The sequence below is a fragment of the Pristiophorus japonicus genome, chromosome 7, assembly GCF_044704955.1.
Source record: "Pristiophorus japonicus isolate sPriJap1 chromosome 7, sPriJap1.hap1, whole genome shotgun sequence".
In the NCBI taxonomy this organism is placed as follows: domain Eukaryota; kingdom Metazoa; phylum Chordata; class Chondrichthyes; family Pristiophoridae; genus Pristiophorus; species Pristiophorus japonicus.
The window spans coordinates 73,647,075-73,669,044 of record NC_091983.1 but is presented as its reverse complement, the minus strand read 5'-3'; the positions used below and the strand labels follow the sequence as shown (position 1 = coordinate 73,669,044).

General features: G+C 45.0%; 1 protein-coding gene across 1 annotated transcript in view; it reads left to right on the top strand.

Annotated features, from left to right (window-relative positions):
• Positions 1-21,970, top strand: part of LOC139266790 (kelch-like protein 29) — a 494,463-nt gene that overhangs the window by 452,174 nt on the left and 20,319 nt on the right. The window contains exons 11-12 of the mRNA XM_070884383.1: positions 7,994-8,187; positions 13,600-13,744. Coding sequence (XP_070740484.1) covers positions 7,994-8,187; positions 13,600-13,744 — 339 coding nt within the window. The remainder of the gene's footprint in view (positions 1-7,993; positions 8,188-13,599; positions 13,745-21,970) is intronic.

The following is a 21,970-nucleotide window of genomic DNA, read 5'->3' as shown; positions in this document are numbered from 1 at the left end:
GTCTTGCGCCAGCGGCTTTGAAATACCACTGGGGAGCGGACCGCCAGCGTGCAAAAAGCGCTTTTGCCCGATATTTGGCTCAGTGGTCACCCGTAGACAGGACAAAAAAAACGCCGGGGAAAAACCTACGTTGCAGCCCTTGGAATGACGGTAGATATGAAGACCTGCAAAAAAGATAAGTTAAAGTTTTTATTTTTTTAATTCTTTTGCAGCAATTCGCTAGAAAAGGGTCTTGTGAATATTTTGTGATTTTTTTATTTTTTGTTTTTTGGTGTTTGCCCCCCTCCCTGGGCCCAACTCGCAGCAGTATTGGCCTCAGAGAAAAGTTGCAGAAAATTCACGGTTTGCGCCACAAATCTTCGTGCGTCGCCGATTTTTACCGCTGGGCGTACTTTTTCCCGAATGTTAGGCCTCGAACTCATAGCGGAGTCATAGCGGTATTTTTACCGGAAAAAAAACGCTATGACCAAAAACCAAATTTCTAGCCCATTATGTTTGCATAAAACAGCATTTTGTCCTTTTTGGTCAATGATAATAAATGATGTCCTGGAAACCAACTAGCCACTCTAAAATAGTATTTTTCTAGATTAATTAATCAGTCACCTGTGGTGCTGCACCTGACAAGTGGCGAGCAAGTATTACCTTCAGGTGAAAGGGTGACTGAGAGGGGACCAGGGTGTGCAGACATAACTGAGTCTCTGTTTGAAAGTCCTACTACAACCAACAACTTGGATTTATATAGCATCTTTAACATAGTAAAACATCCCAAGACACATCACAGGAGTATTATCAGACAAAATTTGGCACCGAGCCACATAAGGAGATATTAGGAAAGGTGATCAAAAGCTTGGTCAAAGGAGGAATTTCTTATAGGAGGAGAGAGAGGTGGAGATGTTTAGGGAGGGATTTCCAGAGCTTGGGGCCTAAAAAACTGAAGGTACTGCCGCCAATGAAGGGGTGAAGGAAACTGGAGATGCACGAGGCCAGAATTGGAGGAACGCAGAGTTTTTGGAGGAATGTAGGGCTGGAGGAGGTACAGAGATAGGAAGGAATGAAGCCTTGGAGGGATTTGAACACAAAGATGAGAATTTTACATTACAGGCATTGCTGGACCGGAAGCCAATGTAGGTCAGCGAGCACAGGGTTGATGGGTGAATGGGACTTGGTGAATGTCAGATTATGAGCAGCAGAGCTTTGAATTATTTGACGTTTACAGAGAGTGGAAGATGGGGGTCTGGCCAGGAGAACATTGGAATACTTGAGGCTAGAGATAACAAAAGCATGGAAGAGGGTTTCAGCAGCAGATGGGCTGAGGCAGGAGCGGAAACAGGCGATATTACAGAGGTGGAAGTAGGCAGTTCGGGTGATGGGAATGTATAAGGTGTTGGAAGCTCAGCTCAGGGTCAAATACAACACCAAGGTTGTGAACAGGCTGGTGCAGCCTCAGACAATGGCCAGGAAGGGGGTAGAATCTGTAACTAGGGAACAGAATTTGTGGCGGGAGGCCGAAGACAATGGTTCGGTCTTCCCAATCTTTCCAATGCGTTCTGTCCTTGTTTTAATATAATACTGTGTCAAAACCTATGGCATTTTGGGAAGCAGAGAAGTAGAGTTGAGTGTAGCAGCGTAGGAGTTTCTCTGCAGTGCAGGTTGCGAAGTTGGGAGTTGCAACACTGAGATACTACAGCACCACCACGGGCAGGAAGATGTAATTACAGTGTGAAAAGTTGAGGGAGAATCATACAGCAAAGAGAGGCGCCATTCAGGTCCATCATGCCTCTGCTGGCTCTTTGAAAGAGCTATCCAATTAGTCGCACTCTTCTGCTCCTTCCCCATAGTCCTGCAAATGTTTCCTTTTTAAAGTATATATCAAACTCCCCTTTGAAAGTTGCTATTGAATCTGCTTCCAAATCCTTTCAGGCAGTGCATTCCAGACCATAACAACTCGCTGAGTGAAAAAACTTCTCATCTCACCACTGGTTCTTTTGCCAATGCTCTTAACTCTCTTTCCTCTGGTTACCAACCCTCCAGTCAACAGAAAAAATTTCTCCTTATCTACTCAAAACCCCTCATAATTTTGAGTATGTCTATTAAATCTTGGTCTATTAAATGATGGAATCAATTATTAAGGATGTCATAGCAGCGCATTTGAAAAGAGGTGACATGATAGGTCCAAGTCAGCATGGATTTGTGAAAGGGAAATCATGCTTGACAAATCTTCTGGAATTTTTTGAGGATGTTTCCAGTAGAGTGGACAAGGGAGAACCAGTTGATGTGGTATATTTGGACTTTCAGAAGGCTTTCGACAAGGTCCCACACAAGAGATTAATGTGCAAAGTTAAAGCACATGGGATTGGGGGTAGTGTGCTGACATGGATTGAGAACTGGTTGGCAGACAGGAAGCAAAGAGTAGGAGTAAATGGGGACTTTTCAGAATGGCAGGCAGTGACTAGTGGGGTACGGCAAGGTTCTGTGCTGGGGCCCCAGCTGTTTACATTGTACATTAATGATTTAGACGAGGGGATTAAATGTAGTATCTCCAAATTTGCGGATGACACTAAGTTGGGTGGCAGTGTGAGCTGTGAGGAGGATGCTATGAGGCTGCAGAGTGACTTGGATAGGTTAGGTGAGTGGGCAAATGCATGGCAGAGGAAGTATAATGTGGATAAATGTGAGGTTATCCACTTTGGTAGTAAAAACAGAGAGACAGACTATTATCTGAATGCTGACAGATTAGGAAAAGGGGAGGTGCAAAGAGACCTGGGTGTCATGGTACATCAGTCATTGAAGGTTGGCATGCAGGTACAGCAGGCGGTTAAGAAAGCAAATGGCATGTTGGCCTTCATAGCGAGGGGATTTGAGTACAGGGGCAGGGAGGTGTTGCTACAGTTGTACAGGGCCTTGGTGAGGCCACACCTGGAGTATTGTGTACAGTTTTGGTCTCCTAACCTGAGGAAGGACATTCTTGCTATTGAGGGAGTGCAGCGAAGGTTCACCAGACTGATTCCCGGGATGGCGGGACTGACCTATCAAGAAAGACTGGATCAACTGGGCATGTATTCACTGGAGTTCAGAAGAATGAGAAGGGACCTCATAGAAACATTTAAAATTCTGATGGGTTTAGACAGGTTAGATGCATGAAGAATGTTCCCAATGTTGGGGAAGTCCAGAACCAGGGGTCACAGTCTAAGGATAAGGGGTAAGCCATTTAGGACCGAGATGAGGAGAAACTTCATTACCCAGAGAGTGGTGAACCTGTGGAATTCTCTACCACAGAAAGTTGTTGAGGCCAATTCACTAAATATATTCAAAAAGGAGTTAAATGAAGTCCTTACTACTAGGGGGATCAAGGGGTATGGCGAGAAAGCAGGAATGGGGTACTGAAGTTGCATGATCAGCCATGAACTCAGTGGCCTACTCCTGCACCTATTTTCTATGTTTCTATCTTCCCTAAAGCTTTTCTGCTCTAAGGAGAACAAGCCCAGCTTCTCTAGTCTCGCCACATAAATAGTTTCCAATATAAATGTGGACATAGTAATTTATAGTGGAAAAGGTTTTCACAGGAAGGGTGCCCAGAGTAAGATTTGTTTATATTTTATATAGTGTAAGAAATAATAGCTATATCATCTGAATATATATCGTAAACATGTTAAGTGATGATTTTCTTGTATTGCATAATGTTAAAGCTCTTTTTAGTTCAATGTTTTCACGAGATGGGCTCTACAGCTTGTCAAAGGATCTCCAAAGTAAGATTAATTAGACACCAATAAGTCAGGTTGCGTGAAATGCCATTTAAATTAATCTTTCTGCGCTGTATTACAATATATCTGTTATACTAAACTTATATTGTAATGATGATAGTTCTGCTGCAACTGGCATGTTGATACCAGGATAGTCTTGAATGTGCTACGAGACGGTTAAGAACATAAGAATACAAGAAATTGGAACAGGAGTAGACCATTCGAGCCTCTTCCACCATTCAATAGGAGTATGGCTGATCTTCTACCGCAACTCCACTTTCCTGCACTATCCAAATATCCCTCGATTCCCTTAGTATTCAAAAATCTATCGATCTCTGTTTTGAATATAATCAACGAATAAGCATCCACAGCGCTCTGGAGTGGAGAATTCCAAAGATTCACAGCCTTTTGAGTGAAGAACTTTCTCCTCATCTCAGTCTTACAGGGCCAACCATTTATTCTGTGACTGTGACGCCTAGTTCTAGATTCCCAGCCAGGGGAATCATCGTCCCAGCATCTAACCTGTCAAGCCCCTTAGGAATTTTATATGGTTCAATGAGATCAGCTTGCATTCTTCTAAACTCTAGGGAATATCAGTCTAGTCTATTCAATCGCTCCTCATTCAGACAATCCCCTCATCCCAGGAATCAGTCTAGTGAACTTTAGTTGTAACCCCTCTAAGGCAAGAATATCTTTCCTTAGGTAAGGAAACCAAAACTGTACACAGTTCTCCAGGTGTGGTCTCCCCAAGGCCCATATAATTGTAGTAAGACTTCTTTATTCTTATACTCCAATCCCTTTTTCTTAAGACAGTGTATGTGACCGCTCTGAAAAACCTTCTGGGCAGTTAACAAAATCAGCGCAGGTAAGAAAATCAGCACAGAAGATCCAGTTCCATGGCCAGGGCAGCAGTGGCAGAGAGGGAGAGAGAGGGGAGGGCATTCGGTCAGGACTAGAAGCGGCATCGGCTCTGGGGGAGGGAGGCCTTTCGGCCTGGGCTAGGAGCAGCACCGGGCCCCGAGGGGTGGGGGGGGAGGGAGAGGCCTTTTAGCCTAGGCTAGAAGCAGCACCAGGCACCGGTTCCGGGGTCTTAGGAGACCTTTCGGCCTGGGCTAGGAGCGGAAAGAGTTCCCTCTTTCCCCCGATCTGGTGCCAGTGCCCCATGAATCAAACCCTTGCCTCCCACACGACTCTTTTAGCCACATATTTAACCTTCTAACCTGTTTGTCCCCATGTCAATTTGCGTGTGGCTCAGAAATTATTATCTGAGGTTCTAAGTTTTAATTTTTACCCTAGCTCTTCAAACTCTCCCAGCAGAATCTCATTCCTAATTCTATCTATGTCGTTGGTTCCTGTGCAGAATACGACAACTGGATCCTCCCTCTCCCACTCCAATTTCTTCTCCAGCCTCGAGAAGATGTCCTTAACTCTGGCAGGCAACACGACCTTCGGAACTCCCAGTCCCCAACCATTACCACATTCCTTTTCACTCCTCCCACTTGAATGTCTCCTGTACCACAGTGCTTATCCACCCTGCAGACTTTGCCCTCTTTTACACAGGCAGCAAGAACCACGTAGCTGTTGGATAAGGGCAAAGGTCGAGGCTCCTCCAGCTCTGCGTCTAGGGACCCCTTACCTACCTGACTTGCAGTCATACCCTCCTCTCCCTGACCACTAACCAAACCTGTACCACTACCTATCCTAAAGGTCAAACCTCCTGGATCAATGTGTCCAGGTAACTCTTCCCCCCGCCTCCCTGATGCCCCGCAGACTCTAGCTTAACAACTCTGAGCCAAACTGCCCTCGAGTTGCAGATACTTACTGCAGATATGGTTGTCTGATACTCTCCACAAACTCCCACATGCTGCAGTTCAGAAACATCTCCTGCACTGCCATCCTTCTCCAACCTAGTTTTATTTATTTATTTCATAAAGATCCAGGGCTAAAAGTTCAGTATAGCCCGGTTTGAGCCGGTGACACCGCCTGGTCGTTAACTTTAGTGCCGGACGATGTTTACCGCCTCCAACCGGGATATTCACTTCTAGTGTCCCAAGGCGGGAGTGGAGCACTAAGGGAAGCATTCCACACCCCTCTTAGGGCACTAAACCTGATTCTTGGGCGCTGTCGTGGGTTCTGCTAACGTCTGCTGGGAAACCAACATCCAAGCGCCGACAGGGGATGTCAGCTGGACCACCCGAAAAGTTAAAAAGCCAAGGCAGCTAAACAACTGTGTCCAGCTTCTAGGAGAGATTCATTTTAATTGTCCACCTGCTGCCCCTCGGACATATTGCCCCGGCAGCTTCTCCGTGACGCCTGCTTTCTCTGTCAGAAGTAGCGGCAGGTGCTATAGCTTGCGAAAGCATGACCGTGGTGCTACGGGGGCATTGCACACTTATAGACGTCACCAAGTGGGTGGCCCTAGAACGCACAGCACTAACTATTAGCACTGCCACTAAACCTTCACTGAAGTTCGCGGGAGGCACCGACAGCGTGGAGCTCAGGTGGTAAGCGTTTAGCGGCCCGTTAGCGTCCCTCTCGGGTGCTAATGGGTGGCACTAGCCAAATGAATTTTTAACCCCAAGTACTTAATCAACTTAGCTTATATAGTTTAGTTTTTTAACTAATTGTTTAATCTAGTTTAAGTTATAGGTAGATTAAATTGAATATTTACCTGTAACATACCCCCGCCACCTCTCCTTGTACTGTGACGTCACTTTGTGATTTATTTTTCCGTGCTCCACACTCAACCTTTTTAGATCTTAGACCTCTTTGTTTACCTAAAGGATACTATGCTCTTAATAATTAGACAAATGATAAATTAAACACAGCGCTGATTCCTCGGCTGCCACCACTCGTCACTCTCTACTGACTAAGACGTCATTTTTTGAGTTTTTCCCTCCGTTTGCCTGGTATCAGCTGCTGATTACTGCTGCCGCTCCTTTTAAATCCCTGGTGCTCGGGGCATTGAGTTGTACTGCCCCGCTCGCATCACTCTGCACAAGCAAAGCACAGCTTTGTAGATGCATGTAAGTGTACATGAGCTGAGCTCTGATTCCTGGTGACATTTGGTGAAGCAAAATATTGTATTATGTCATTTCAGCTGTGGCGCTACTCCATCATAACATGTTAGTCAGAAAATTCATTAAAATTGATAAATCAACCAACCAGTAGGTGTTTGTATTCAGACCTGTGTAGAAGTGGAACAGAATTATTTTAGTCATTTAAGTTTTTCAATATTTCCCCTCTATTCCATTTCTTCACACTGATCAAATGTAGGGTGCTCTGACTGAAAAGGTAGGCAGACAATATGTTCCAAGGCCTCGGCTAATGCTGCTCAGCAACTGGCAGTAGAGAGAGTGGCCTCAAATTATTAGTATTCTCATTAAACCTCATTCCTTTGGGAAAGTGTGTTCCCTCTGCACTACCTTCCTGCTCCAAATTAAATGGCTATAATTAGGAGCTCCAAATGTGCAAAACTGATTACAGTCCAAATGATACATCTTGGAAGTGCAGAGTGTTGAAGCTCCAACACGCTAAGCACCACAGCACAGCTTTTAAAATGGTGGCATTCCTGAGGCAGTTCAGTGGTGTAATGACAGAATGCAGGTTCTGCCTAATGATTCACAAAGCTGCAACTTCTTAGCCAGGATGTAGTAAAGGAGCCACCAGAAACAAGATACATTTTTAGAAATGTGTGTGTGGTGGGGGCAGAGAAATTGAAAATAAGACAATCTGTACCAGTCGCACAGACCTACAAATACAGTGCCTGATTCTCATTCAGAAGGTGACAAGTTCAAACGTGGACCACTCTGCTGAAAACTGAGGTGAATTGTTTGATGTCAGTCATAGGTATGGAGAGTTGATAACTATTAGCTCCACTATGATACAGTCACATAAATGCAGAGGAGCATTGATAGGACTAGAGAGTATTCCATGTCCTAAACTCTCATAATGGCTAGAATGAATAATATGATGGCAAACAGCCAGCAAGGATGAAAAATTAGGAAAAGCAAAATAAAACAACTGTAAAATTCTGCTGTGTAATGTTAATGTACACAGTATATTAACATAATTCGTTTAGGTTATAATTGGTTGTTATAAGCACAGTTATTCAATTGAATTGCTGTTCTTTGAGTAGCAAAATTCATGTTATTTATTGTGTAATAGCAGAATACATTCCGCATTTAGAGAAAAGTAGTTGTCAAATCACTGTGGGTAGTGGTTAATGATGCTTGAAAATTCTATTCTTCCAGGTATGACACAATTACCAATCAATGGGAAACAGTGGCTCCTCTTCCCAAAGCTGTGCATTCTGCAGCTGCAACTGTATGTGGTGGCAAAATCTACGTATTTGGCGGCGTGAATGAGGCAGGACGGGCAGCTGGCGTTTTACAGTCATACGTTCTTCAAACAAACACATGGACTTTCATTGAATCTCCGATGATAGGTAATGTAGAAATCATCCCGAAAAGGACACACAGCACAGGTTGCAGAATAGCACTTGCCACAAGAAGTGCATGTAACAAAAGTAGCATCAACTATGTTTCCTTTAATAGACCTGCAAGATGCTATCAACAACTTCTTTTGAATACATGTCGAAGACAATGGCCCTGAAATTCTGCGCGGGTTCTAGCAGTCTCCTGCCAGAATTTCAGGGCCAATTATCCAATCTTTCTGTTCAATCTGTCCAGGAACCTGAGTTCAGTAAGATGTTTTATCATTATGCTACCAGTTTGCATAATAAATCATTATATAACTTGATATAACATATGTAGCAAAGTTAAACAGTAGAGAATAAATGTGCTAAAAACTCAAAATCTTTACATAGAAACATAGAAAATAGGTGCAGGAGTAGGTCATTCGGCCCTTCGAGCCTGCATCATCATTCAATCTGATCATGGCTGATCTTGCAACTTTAGTACCCCATTCCTGCTTTCTCTCCATACTCCTTGATCACTTTAGCCGTAGGACCACATCTAACTCCCTTTTGAATATATCTAACAAACTGGCCTCAATAACTTTCTGTTCCACAGGTTCACAATTCTCTGAGTGAAGAAGCTCGGAGTGCATTTCTGTGTTCTCCCTGGGCATTGCCACCAAGTCCAGGTCCACATCTGCCTGTTCTTGAGCAGGACCTATTGTGCCGACCCAGTCTCCGGGGATCTAGCCTCTGAGCTTCCCTTCCCACTCGGTGTTGCTGTAGGCCACTGGGGCCAGAAGCCAACCAGATGGAGTGCAGGCCACCTCCTCTCAATGGCCTCAGCAGCCGCTGGAGAGAATCACCGTGCATGCTGCCTGCCCTCTTGCTGCACCATCTCTCCTGCTGTGTTGGAAGTGGGCCGTGTCATCTGCGCATGCGCGAAGGAAACCACCTGCGCCCGGGAAAATTTAAGCATGTCTGCGCATGCGCGAATTTCGAAACTTTTTTACTGCCGTGATTTTCGGCTGGGGCGCAAAAGCTTCCTGGTGTAACGCCTGATTTTGTGCTCCCGATCATGGAACCTCTTTTTTTTTTGGTGAATTTTTCAGATGAGGGCGTAAACTTTTCCCAGACGGTACCAGAACTGCCCTGCCGCCATTAACGCCCCGAAATCACAGAAGCCGAAAATCCAGCCCGTTGCCTTATTCCATTGTGCAAAATATTTACATATTTTACCAAGAGCAGCATTATCTAGAGTCAGTGACAGGTGAGAATGGAACATATTCTTACATGTCATAGCACTGAGCTGGGCCGGTGCAGCCACTAGCTTTATAATAAGTGATAAGGAAGCAAGCCATAGTCTTTTGTCAATGTTTCACATGAACACCAATGAGAGTTAGCTGGCTAATTATTATCCCTTATCATCCCGAAAGTAGGGTTTCAGCCAAATGGCTGTCGATTGCTTACTATCAGCGGAATACTGGGATAGGATTATACAAAAGAACTTCATTATTATTTAAATATTCCATGATTATGATTAATGCATTATGGAAATAAGTTATTTCCTTACTCTGAATGCTAATCGACCTCTATGTTAATTTATTGATATTGTAAATCTGAAGAAGGCGTATAAACTTATGATTCCCCCTGTGATCAGGTCCTGGTCTGGGTTGGGCTGTAAGCAGGGGAAAGCACTGAGCAGGAGAGAGACACTTTTCCACAGGGACAGAGAGAAATTTGAAGGTGAATTACTCGGGCTACACCCTTGTTCATCTCTAAGTGGCTGGTCTTCACTCAGGGCCTCCCGTTAGCAGCATGGTCGAGAGTAGAAGATCACAGGTGAGAACCAATAACTCGTGATTCCATGGTTTCACGCACTAGTCTCCAGTATACTTCCAAATCAGGAAAAATAATGAGGAAATAACTATTATTTGTCTCAATAAATAAACCTCCAAAGTTGAAATAACTTTAACTGTAATGTAACTGTACAGACTTGATAGCTGTAATGGAGCTACTGGAAAGTGCTATTTTTGAATGCCAGGGTGTCATTTCATTGAAGATAAGATAAAAGAAAATGAAGTTCATGGGGTAGAAATTGCCCCCTGCCCGAAATGGAGTGCTCCCACGCTGTTTCGATGATTTTTACTGCAGCTGCGGTTCAGGTCGCCGCGAGTGACGTTCGGCTCTTTGTTGTTTTTTTTTCCTTGGATCTGGAAGTCGTTCTTCATAGGAGCGGTGACAGCAACTGAGGGGCGGAAGTTGGGGGCGGTGGGGAGTGAATGCCACAATGATGTCATCACAGCACCGTGTCACTACGGCTCTCCCCTTCACTTAAAGGGGAGAGCCTCCGCGATTTGAAAACTTCGGCCCACTGGGCCACCAGGGAGGGTTTCGCCCGGGCCAGTGGCCTGGCACCCAAGGCGGCCGAACCCAGGTGCATAATTGTCGGCTCGACATGGCAGTTGGCCAATACAAAAAAAAACACTCCCCCCTTTAAGGGAAGTCACACCACCGTTTCAGAAGGCCACAGCCTCACTGGACCACCGGGAAAAAGCAGGTTGTGGCACCGGCGGGCGAAGATTTTCAGAGGGGAATCTCGCCATCGTTGGTGGGGGGGGGGGGGGGGGGAGGGGGGGAGGGAGGTAGATCAGCAGTGCGCACGGTGATGACGCGCTTAACAGCGGAGCGGGTAGGGGGGGGGATGATCGGGGCACCACCGAGTAAACTTGGGAGGGCAATTGGGCTATTCCACAAAAAATTGGCGGCCACTCCACTCCACAGTGTGGCCGCCAATTTGCGATGGTAACAGGCCTTAAGGAGAGGGGCAATTTCGGCCCCCATATGTTTTTTTTCTCCAGAGCATATTACCTTTGGTGAGGGTATATATCCAATTTTCACCCCTTTTCCCATTTATTTCATCTTCCCTCATACACATTCCAGTCATAAGGGTGGTCCGGTGGCCTGCTTTTAAGCAATCATATAGTCAAGAAGCATTTAAAAACAGCCTGATAAGGCGGAAAAACTGTGTTTTTTCTCTTTCTCCTCTGAGAAGATGCTTGGCTTCAGCCTGATACTTCACTGCCCAGCATAGCTAACATAAGGGATTCAGGAGGACGCACATTCAAACCTATGTCCATCTTCCCCCATGGAGCAGTGTTTGTGATTAACGTACTGTGTTTCCCATCAGGGACAATTTTTGAAAATGGGGATAGATAGAATCAAACCACATATGAAATACAGGTTTATTGCACTTTAAGTCAGCTTAGTTAATTGTATGAATATTGTACCACATAGTGCAGTCTCTGAAATCTCAAGATATAAGTTATTGGGCTAGAAATTGCCATCCGCCCCAAACATGGCGGATAATTCGAATTAAATGAATATTCTCTGCCTGAATCCATGGGGCGGAGAATAAAGCAAAATTGTCCTATTTTTCTCTTTGAATTTGTTGGGATGGCTGAGGGGCGGAAGTGCGTCAGGTGCAGGATGGAAGGTGGGCGGTGTCATCAGCACCTCGCTGACACGTAGCAACGGCCCTCCCCTTCAGTTAAAGGGGAGGGCTGCTGCGAACTCTGCAGACATTTTAGTGGCGCCTACTGGATTACCAGGGAGGGCTTTGGCCGGGCCAGTGGCCTAGCACTGTGTCACTACGGCTCTCCCCTTCACTTAAAGGGGAGAGCCTCCGCGATTTGAAAACTTCGGCCCACTGGGCCACCAGGGAGGGTTTCGCCCGGGCCAGTGGCCTGGCACCCAAGAAGGCCGAACCCAGGTGCATAATTGTCGGCTCGACATGGCAGTCGGCCAATACAAAAAAAACACTCCCCTTTTAAGGGAAGTCACACCACCATTTCAGAAGGCCACAGCCTCACTGGACCACCGGGAAAAAACAGGTTGTGGCTCCGGCGGGCGAAGATTTTCAGAGCCTGTTAGCAGCCTGGCCGAACCCATGGTCGCTATTGCCGGCTGACAATTAAAATAAAATGGCGGCTGCGGCAATGCGCTCTCCCCTTTAAGGGCGGACCTGCCATCCAGCCACTTGCAGCTTCCTACCGAAAAAAGCTGTCGGGGCATCAACCGACAGTCGCCCTACTCCTGCAGGGCAAGTTCCCTCTCGGGGTGGAAAGGGGTCAACGCGTGCCCGACGGGGGCGGGAACATGGGACGACTCAATGGAAACCGATTTCCGCCTCCACTGGCCCAGGGGCAATTTTGGATGCGTCAGACCATCTGCCTGCCCCCGGTTGGAAAGGCTTTACCGCCCCATTACCACCTCTTAGAGGCGGCAATGGACCTTAAAGAAGGGAGCAATTTCGGCCCCTGTGAATCTTTGTTATTTACAGGGGTAGACAAGAAATTGCTCTGATATTTTTCCTAAGTATCTCATCTAAATGCCTAATAGCGAGGTCTAAAAATAGTAGGTCCTTTAGTTTTGTGTACTTTTTATTATAATTCATGATTAATTACATGTTCCATCCCCAAATTAATACTATATGTAAAAATAGAAGCTTCCAGAGGTCTACCCCATTTTCACAGATCCTGGGGTGCTAACCCTGGGTAGGACGGCCGATTTGCTGGGAGGGGAAGTTCCCATATTCCTCTGTCTCACCTCATATATATTTGTAATAAGGAAACAGCAGTGAGTCCTTATAGATGCATCTCAAGATATCTGTGGTATTGTATTATATTTGTTCTCATTCCTTAATTAATTTCATCCTAATGTTACAAAATGAATGAATTTCCTTGAGACTTCTCACACTCCACTGGGGTGACTTTACCTCGTCCCAACTGGTGTAAACGAGGCGATAATGCATTAAAAAGGGGTTGCAATACTTACCGTCCTGTTTGTGCCTCCGTTGTAGCCGCTGCAATTTTTAAAGGGGCCTACCACTGGGCAAGCGAAACACTTGCTTCAGGCATTAGGCTTCTTTTAATATGAAAATTGGGGTCCTATGACTTAAATGGAACCCCGCTTTGCATTTTAGGCAATACTGAATCGCCGGCCTGTTTTCTTTTGTATGGACTTCAATGGAAAAGAAAATCGGGCGGGGTTTAAAACAGCTGCCAATTCGTTCTCGCCCATTTTGCACTACCGCCGAAGACCAATTGTGTTTTAATGTTCACTAAATAATATTTTTTTTATTATTTATTACCAGCTTTCTAATAGAACTTGTTTTGTCAAAAATGTTATTGTCACTGGTTTGTTTCAATACTGGTCTCATAATTTGCATTGTAGTTATTTTTCGTAGAAAGCATACATTTTTAGGACTGTCGGGATTTCAAAGTTGAAACAAAGTTGCATCAAATACACGAGAAAACAGAACACTGACTAGATTATAAGATATTGTACTCACAATTCAGGCTGAATATCTGAATAACTAAGAAATAACCTGAGAAAATTCCAGATGAAGTAAGTGTTGGATTTATTTTGTTCTATCAACAGATAACAAGTACGCCCCTGCAGTCACTCTCAATGGCTTTGTCTTTATTCTTGGAGGTGCCTATGCCAGAGCTACTACTATCTATGATCCTGATAAAGGCAATATCAAAGCAGGGCCAAACATGAATCACTCCAGACAATTCTGCAGGTATGAATAATCAGATACAGCAGCCTTTTTATATTTCTTAACATAAGCAAAGCTATTCAACTGGGAAATTTAAAATGTAGTTCTGTTGATTTAGTATCTTTTATTCTTTTCAATGCTTTAATGCAAGTATTTGTAAAGTCCACTGAAAGTTTTAGATTTGGACCTATTTAAATTCTGCATCACAGTTAAACATTTACTTAAAGTTCAAGTCAAAGAGAAATCATTGGTACCTTGTTGTTTGAGTTGTAAAGATCTTGACCCCATTCAGACAACTTCTGAATCTCAGTCACGACTCTCATTTGAACACTGTCTGCCCTCAAAAGCTTTTGCCTAATGGTATTAAAGGTTATGGACCAAAGGCAGGTATATGGAGTTAGGCTGTAGATCAGCCATGATCTCGTAGAATGGCAGAACATACTAAATGGCCTACTCCAGTTCTTGTGTTCCTAAATGCTTGACTCACACTGATCCTCAGCGAGACTGAGTAAATGGCACACTTTACAGAACCAAAACCAGAGGGAATAAAAGGCCAGTAAGTCCAGTTGCAACCTTCAAACATTCATCATCATTCATCATCATAGGCAGTCCCTCGGAATCGAGGAAAACTTGCTTCCACTCTAAAAATGAGTCCTTGGGTACCTGAACAGTCCAATACGAGAACCACAATGGCCTTCTTCGACCTTACAAAGGTCTTTGACACTGTCAACTGCGAGGGTCTATGGAGCGTCCTCCTCCATTTCGGATGCCCCCAAAAGTTCGTCACCATCCTCCGCCTGCTCCACGACGACATGCAGGCCGTGATCCTTACCAACGGATCCATTACAGACCCAATCCAAGTCTAGCGACAACTTTCCCAGTGGCTAATAACAGGGAGATTCCTCTGTAGTTGCCGCAGTCGGACTTGTCCCCTTTTTTAAAGATGGTCACAATCACTGCATCTCTGTGATCTCCTGGCATGCAGATGAAAGAGATGAGGTCGTGTACTCGCGTCAACAGTGCCTCTCCGCCATACTTCAGTGCCTCAGTGGGGATTCCATCCGCTCCCATAGCCTTGTTGTTCTTAAGCTGTCATGGCTTTTTCTACCGCATGCAGTGCTGGGGTTTTACTGAGGTGGTGGCGGGTAGCATGCTGCGGGATGGAGTCGAGAACACTTGAGTCAAAGGCGGAGTCTCGATTGAGGAGATCTTCGAAGTGCTTCTTCCAGTGGGCCCTGACTGCCTTGGTGTCCTTGATGAGTGTTTCCCCGTTCTTGGCCAGCAGTGGGGTGGGGCCTTGGGTGTTTGGACCATAGGTGACCTTGCCTGCATAGAAGAATCCTTGCACGCATAGAAGAATCCTCGCACATCATGGCTGTCGGCCAGCTGCTGTGCCTCCTGTGCTTTCTCCATCCACCATCTGTTTTTTAGGTCCCGAGTTTTTTGTTGGACCACTGCCTTAAGCCACCTGTAATGTTGTCTTGCTGCTCCCGAGTTGGGTCGTTGTTTAAGGCTCAGAAATGCTCTGCGCTTGCGATCTATTAGCTCTTTAATATCCTGGTCATTCTCATCAATATCCTGGTGTTTCCTGGTTGAGTGACCGAGCATCTCTTCGCAGGCACTGGTTATGGAGGCCTGGAGGGCAGACCAAGCACTGTGGGCATTCCATGTCTCGGGGTCATCAAGGCACGCCAGGTCAGCTGTAAGATGCTGACTATATAGGGCTCTCTTAGTTGGGTCTTTGAGTACCCAGACATTGACTATTTTGTGGCAATGCTTCTGCTGCCCTCGCCACTTTGGGGCTATGTTGATGTCAATGATGGATCGGATTAGTCGGTGGTCCATTCAGCAGTCGTCAGCTCCTGTCATGGCGCGGGTGACGCGCACATCCTTGCGGTCCCTGACTCGGACGATGACATAGTTGAGCAGGTACCAGTGTTTGGAGCGGCGACCAGGCCCCCTCTAATGGCGACCGGGCCCCCCCCTCAATGGCGACCGGGCCCCCTCCTCTTCTACGACGGCGGTTGGCCTCTCCTCCTCCTCCTGTCACATTAACATGAGAGTGACTGACAGTAGCCATGTAAAGTTTCGAAAGTCAATTTCCAGGGTTTACTACCCAAATAGCTGCTGCATAAGTAAAGTGGGTGCTAATACATTGTCCACATTGTACATCTGAATTTCCTGCAAGGCTTTTCAGATGATTTCACTTGAAGAGGGTGCACCAAAGAAGTAAATTGCATGCTAATGAATGTCTGCGACATGGGTACTTAGATTTCTTTATCTCGCATTGGATGCAGTTCAGGGACAAATTGCTCCCCCTAAAAACCTGGCACTATAGCTTCCAGAGCTGTCATTTAGGTGCTATCTGCCAGACTTTTCTTGTCGTGAAAGGTCTTTATTTTTGACTTTTCAAAGAAAAATGGCTTTTTGGCTAAGATGGCTTAGTTGGAGTAATAAGAGAAGCAACAACAGAAGCCCTCTTGGCAGCTGCTGAAGATATTCCATCTGGCCCTCTCCAGAGCCACTGTCAACTGCATCACAGCAAAGGGCAGGAATCCTCCTTCTACCTTTCTGTACAATAGCTCCATCCCATATCCCATAAAAAGAATCCTCCCAGTTAACCCTTCACTTTCCTTCTATCTCAAATCTGTGTATACACCCACGTTTGTTTTCCCTGTTCATAATAGAAATGTGATTGGGTTCCAAGTAATTTATCACCATGGTGAATCCTCCTTACCCACTTTTTCCCATGGTGGTGGTGTGGGTGCATTGCTACCAATCCTAGACCAACTTCTAAGTGAACTCCCATTAACAGGAGACTAGGAGGAGGGACTAAGCTGTGTCTTGAGAACCTCATAGTTTGGAGTATAGAGTTTATATTTGTTACTTTTTACTGATCTGATGTTGAAGCTTTATTCTTATCAAAGTCTTGTAGTTATTTCTTGAGAGCTATTAGGATGAGTATGACAACTGGTAGCATTTGGGAATAGATTTCAAAAATATGAAGCTGAAATCAGATAAGTTTCAAGCATACAGCTTCATCACGATAAGTTATAATAAAAAGGCCCTTCACTCCATTTAATTGCATCTTCCAAGATTACAAACTCTGTTTTCCCATTACAGCTTTTAGTGACTGCCTAAATGAGCAGCATTCTGACAATGCAGAACTCCCTCAGCACTGCACTGAAATGTCAACCCACAAACACACAACCTTCTGACCTGGGGTGAGAATGCTGGCAATAGAGTCATAGAAACAGGCCATTCTACTCAATCTCTCCTCATAGGACAACCCCTTCATCCCAGGACTCAATCTAGTGAACCTTTGTTGCATCCCCTCTAGGACAATTATATTCTTCCTTAGGTAAGGAGACCAAAACTGTATGCAGTACTCTCAGGTGTGGCCCCACCAAAGCTTTATATAATTGCAGCAAGACTTCCTTACGCTTATACTCCAACCCCCTTGCAATAAAGGCTAACATACCATTTGCCTTCCTAATTGCTTGCTGTACCTGCATATAGGCAAAGGATATCAAATTCTGTTCAAGTGACCATTCAAAAGAGCTAATTCTTTTATTTTTCAAATTACCTATTTAGTATTGGAAAAAATTCTAACATTTAAGGAGTCAATAAGGAACTAAATCCTACTGCCTATTCGATAGTAAGGAAAGATAATATGGCATTTCCTTTGTACAGAAACCATACCAATCACATGTCTGTATATTATTGCTATTTTCTGTAAGTGACAAGCGCAATCAGTGGTTCCATTACTACTAGTTGTACAGTACTCCTTAGCAAACATATTGCGTTAATCACCTCTGACTTTTCCCCAATCATTCAAAATAGTCATGCATGTATAAAGCATTTTATATGATTCAAATAAATCATTTTGACATCTCAGACATTGCTTTATAATAGGGTATTATTTAAATTTTCTTCAAGAAGAATTGCAAGCGCAATTTTTAACATTTTTTTTTGTATAATTCATTTTCAGCCAATGATTAGGGGTGGGTGTGTGATGGGGAGATTATACAACATGAACCCTTTAGAGAGAAGACTAATGTGCATCCTTCAGGATGCCAGTAATAAAATGGATCATTCCTTAATGTAATAAAATATCCCAAGGCGCTTCACAGGAGTGATTATCAAACAAAATTTGACATTGAGCCACATGAGGAGATAATAGGACAATTGACCAAAAGCTTGGTCAAAGAGGTAGGTTTTAAGGAGGAGAGAGAGAGATAAAGAGGTGGAGAGGTTTAAGGAGAGAATTCTAGAGCTTAGGTACCTGAAGGTACCACCATCAATGGTGGAGCGAAGAAAATCAGGAATCACAAGAGGCCAGAATTGGAGGACGCTGAAATCTTGGAAGGCTGTAGGGGTTGGGGAAAGCTACAGAGATAGGAAGGGGTGAGGCTATGGAGGGATTTGAGCACAAGGATGAAAATTTTAAAATTGAGGAGTTGCCAGACAGGTAGCCAACATAGGTCAACAAGCACAGGGCAATGGGTGAACAGGATTGGTGCCTGTTAGGATATGGGCGGCAGAGTTGTGGATGAGCTCAAGTTCACAGAGGGTACGAGGTGGGAGGCCGATCAGGAGAGCATTGGAATTGTCAAGTCTAGAGGTAACAGAGGGTTTCAGCAGATGATGAACTGAGGCAGGGATGGAGACTGGCAATGTTACAGAAGTTGAAGTAGGCAATCTATGATGTAATGATGATATGGGGTCGGAAGCTCAGCTGAGGATCAAAAGGCTATCAAGGTTGCAAACAGTTGGGCTTAGCCTCAGCCAGTGACCAGGGAATGGGAAAGAGTCATTGGCTAGGGAACAGAGTTTGCAGTGGGGACCAAAGAGAATGGCTTCAGTCTTCCCAATATTTAATTGGAAGAAATCTCTGCTCATCCAATACTGGATGTCAGACAAGCCATGTGACAAATCAGAGGCAGTGGAGGGGTCAAGAGAGGTGGTGGCAAGGTAGAGCTGGGTGCTGTCAGCGTACATGTGGAACCTGACGTCATGTTTTCGGATGATGTCACTGGGAGACAGTATGTAGATGCGAAATAGGAGAGGGCCAAAGATAGTTCCTTGCGGTAATGGTAGGAATGGAACCAGGCAAGGGGAATTCCACCCTTTTGTACATCGGAGGAGAAGTGTTGAAGAAGGATAGTATAGTCAACCGTGCCAAAGGGCGCAGACAGGTCGAGAAGGATGAGGAGGGATAGTTTACCACAGTCACAGTCACATGGGGTGTTATGTGACTTTGATAAGAGCTGTTTCAGTGCTGTGGCAGGGTGGAAACCTGATTGGAGGGGTTCAAACATGGAGTTGCTGGAAAGATAGACTCGGATTTGAGAGGCGACAAAATGTTCAGACTTTGGAGAGGAAAGGGAGGTTGGAGATGGGGCGGTAGTTTGCAAGGACAGAGGGTTTTATTTGAGGAGTGGGGCAATAACAGCAGATTTGATGGGGAGGGGGACAGTACCTGAGGAGAGGTTAACAATGTCAGCTAACATGAGGGCCAGGAATGGAAGTTGTGTGGTCAGCAGTTTGGAGGGAATAGGGTCGAGGGAGCAGGAGATGGGTTCATGGACAAGATGAGCTCGGAGAGGGCATGAGGGGTGAAAGGGGATGAACTAGAACAAGGTGCGAGTTCAGAGCTAGGGCAGGGGGGAACCTTAGGGGAATTTTGTATTAAGAACACACAACTATGAAGAGAAGACAGGGTATAAATTAAGTAATACAATTAATTAAAATTTATAAAATATGAACAGATAATACATTCAGTGCGCATAATGTTTAATCAAATTAACTATTCTTCAGAAAGAGGAAAGAAAAAGTGCTGTACACAAAAAAAGGAAAATTACCTAAATGTATACTGGATGCATGTAGCAAGGAATTGGATCATACCCACGGCCCAAAAACAATTAGAGCTAAAGCTCTGGTTGTGGGCGAGATAAATTATGTAAATTAGTGAGCCTGTTATATTGTCTGTTAAAAAGATTCCAGATATTTTGGGCTGGATTTTACTCATAACGGCAAACGATGCCAACTGTTAAGTAGTTTTTCTTTTTTCTCTTCTATATCTGTGAGTAACTTTTAGCACTGTTGTTGCCAATTTAAGTTAATCTAAGGGTTAAGTCATGGCAGGCGAGCTCGCACAAGTGTTATGCACCTCCTGTATTATGTGGGAAATCAGGGACGCCTCCGGTGTCCCTGACAACTACGTGTGCGGGAAGTGTATCCGCCTCCAGCTCCTGACGGTCCGCGTTGCGGAATTGGAGCTGAAGGTGGATTTACTCTGGAGCATCCACAATGCTGAGAATGACATGAGTAGCACGTGTAGCGAGTTGGTCTTACCGCAGGTGAAGGATCCACAGCCAGCTAGGGAATGGAAGACCAGCAGGAAGAGCAGTGCAAGGAAGGTAGTGTAGGGGTCCCCTGCGGTCATCCCCCTGCAAAACAGATACACCGCTTTGAGTACTGTTGAGGGGGATGACTCATCAGGGGAGGGCAGCAGCAGCCAAGTTCATGGCACCATGGCTGGCTCTGCTGCACAGGAGGGCAGGAAAAAGAGTGGGAGAGCGACAGTGATAGGGGATTCAATTATAAGGGGAATAGATAGGCATTTCTGCAGCCGCAACCGAGACTCCAGGATGGTATGTTGCCTCCCTGGTGCAAGGGTCAAGGATGTCTTGGAGCAGGTGCAGGACATTCTGAAAAGGGAGGGTGAACAGCCAGTTGTCGTGGTGCATATTGGTACCAACGATATAGGTAAAAAAAGGGATGAGGTCCTATGAGACAAATTTAAGGAGCTAGGAGCTAAATTAAAACGTAGGACCTCAAAAGTAGTAATCTCAGTATTGCTACCAGTGCCACGTGCTAGTCAGAGTAGGAATCGCAGGATAGTGCAGATGAATACGTGGCTTGAGCAGTGGTGCAGCAGGGAGGGATTCAAATTCCTGGGGCATTGGAACCGGTTCTGGGGGAGATGGGACCAGTACAAACCGGACAGTCTGCACCTGGGCAGGACCGGAACCAATGTGCTAGGGGGTGTGTTTGCTAGTGCTGTTGGGGAGGAGTTAAACTAATATGGCAGGGGGATGGGAACCAATGCAGGGGGACAGAGGGAAACAAAATGGAGACAAAAGCAAAAGACAGAAAGGAGATGAGTAAAAGTGGAGGGCAGAGAAACCCAAGGCAAAAAACAAAAAGGGCCACTGTACAGCAAAATTCTAAAGAGTCAAAGTGTAATAAAAAGGCAAGCATGAAAGCTCGGTGCCTCAATGCAAGGAGTATTCGGAACCCAGGGGAGGGCTCTAAGCTAGTTAGAGTGGGTGAGAGCTCAGATGAACAGGACCCCAAGAAAGAATGCAAAAGGCAGGAGGCAACAGAGCAGAGTAGCACTGGGGTAAGTGTAAACCACAAGGTGATAGGAAGGGACAATATATATGAATATAAAGGGGCTGCAGGAGGGGTCAAAACTAAAAATCATGGTTTAAAAACTAGTATTAAAACACTCTACCTAAACGCAAGCAAATAAAGTAAATGAGTTGACGGCACAAATCATTACAAATGGGTATGATTTGGTGACCATTACAGAAACGTGGTTGCAGGGTGGCCAAGACTGGGAATTAAACATACAGGGGTATCTGACAATTCGGAAAGATAGACAAGAAGGGAAAGGAGGTGGGGTAGCTCTGTTAATAAAGGATGATATCAGGGCAGTTGTGAGAGACGATATTGGCTCTAATGAACAAAATGTTGAATCATTGTGGGTGGAGATTAGAGATAGTAAGGGGAAAAAGTCAATGGTGGGCGTAGTTTATAGGCCCCTAAATAATAACTTCATGGTGGGGCGGGCAATAATCAAGGGAATAATGGAGGCATGTGAAAAAGGAACGGCAGTAATCATGGGGGATTTTAACCTACATATCGATTGGTCAAACCAAATCGCACGGGGTAGCCTTGAGGAGGAATTCATAGAATGCATACGGGATTGTTTCTTAGCACAGTATGTTACAGAACCTACAAGGGAGCAAGCTATCTTAGATCTGGTCCTGTGTAATGAGACAGGAATAATAAACGATCTCCCAGTAAAAGATCCTCTCGGAATGAGTGATCACAGTATGGTTGAATTTGTAATACAGATTGAGGGTGAGGAAGTAGTGTCTCAAATGAGCAAACTATGCTTAAACAAAGGAGACGTCAGTGGGATGAGGGCAGAGTTGGCTAAAGTAGACTGGATACATA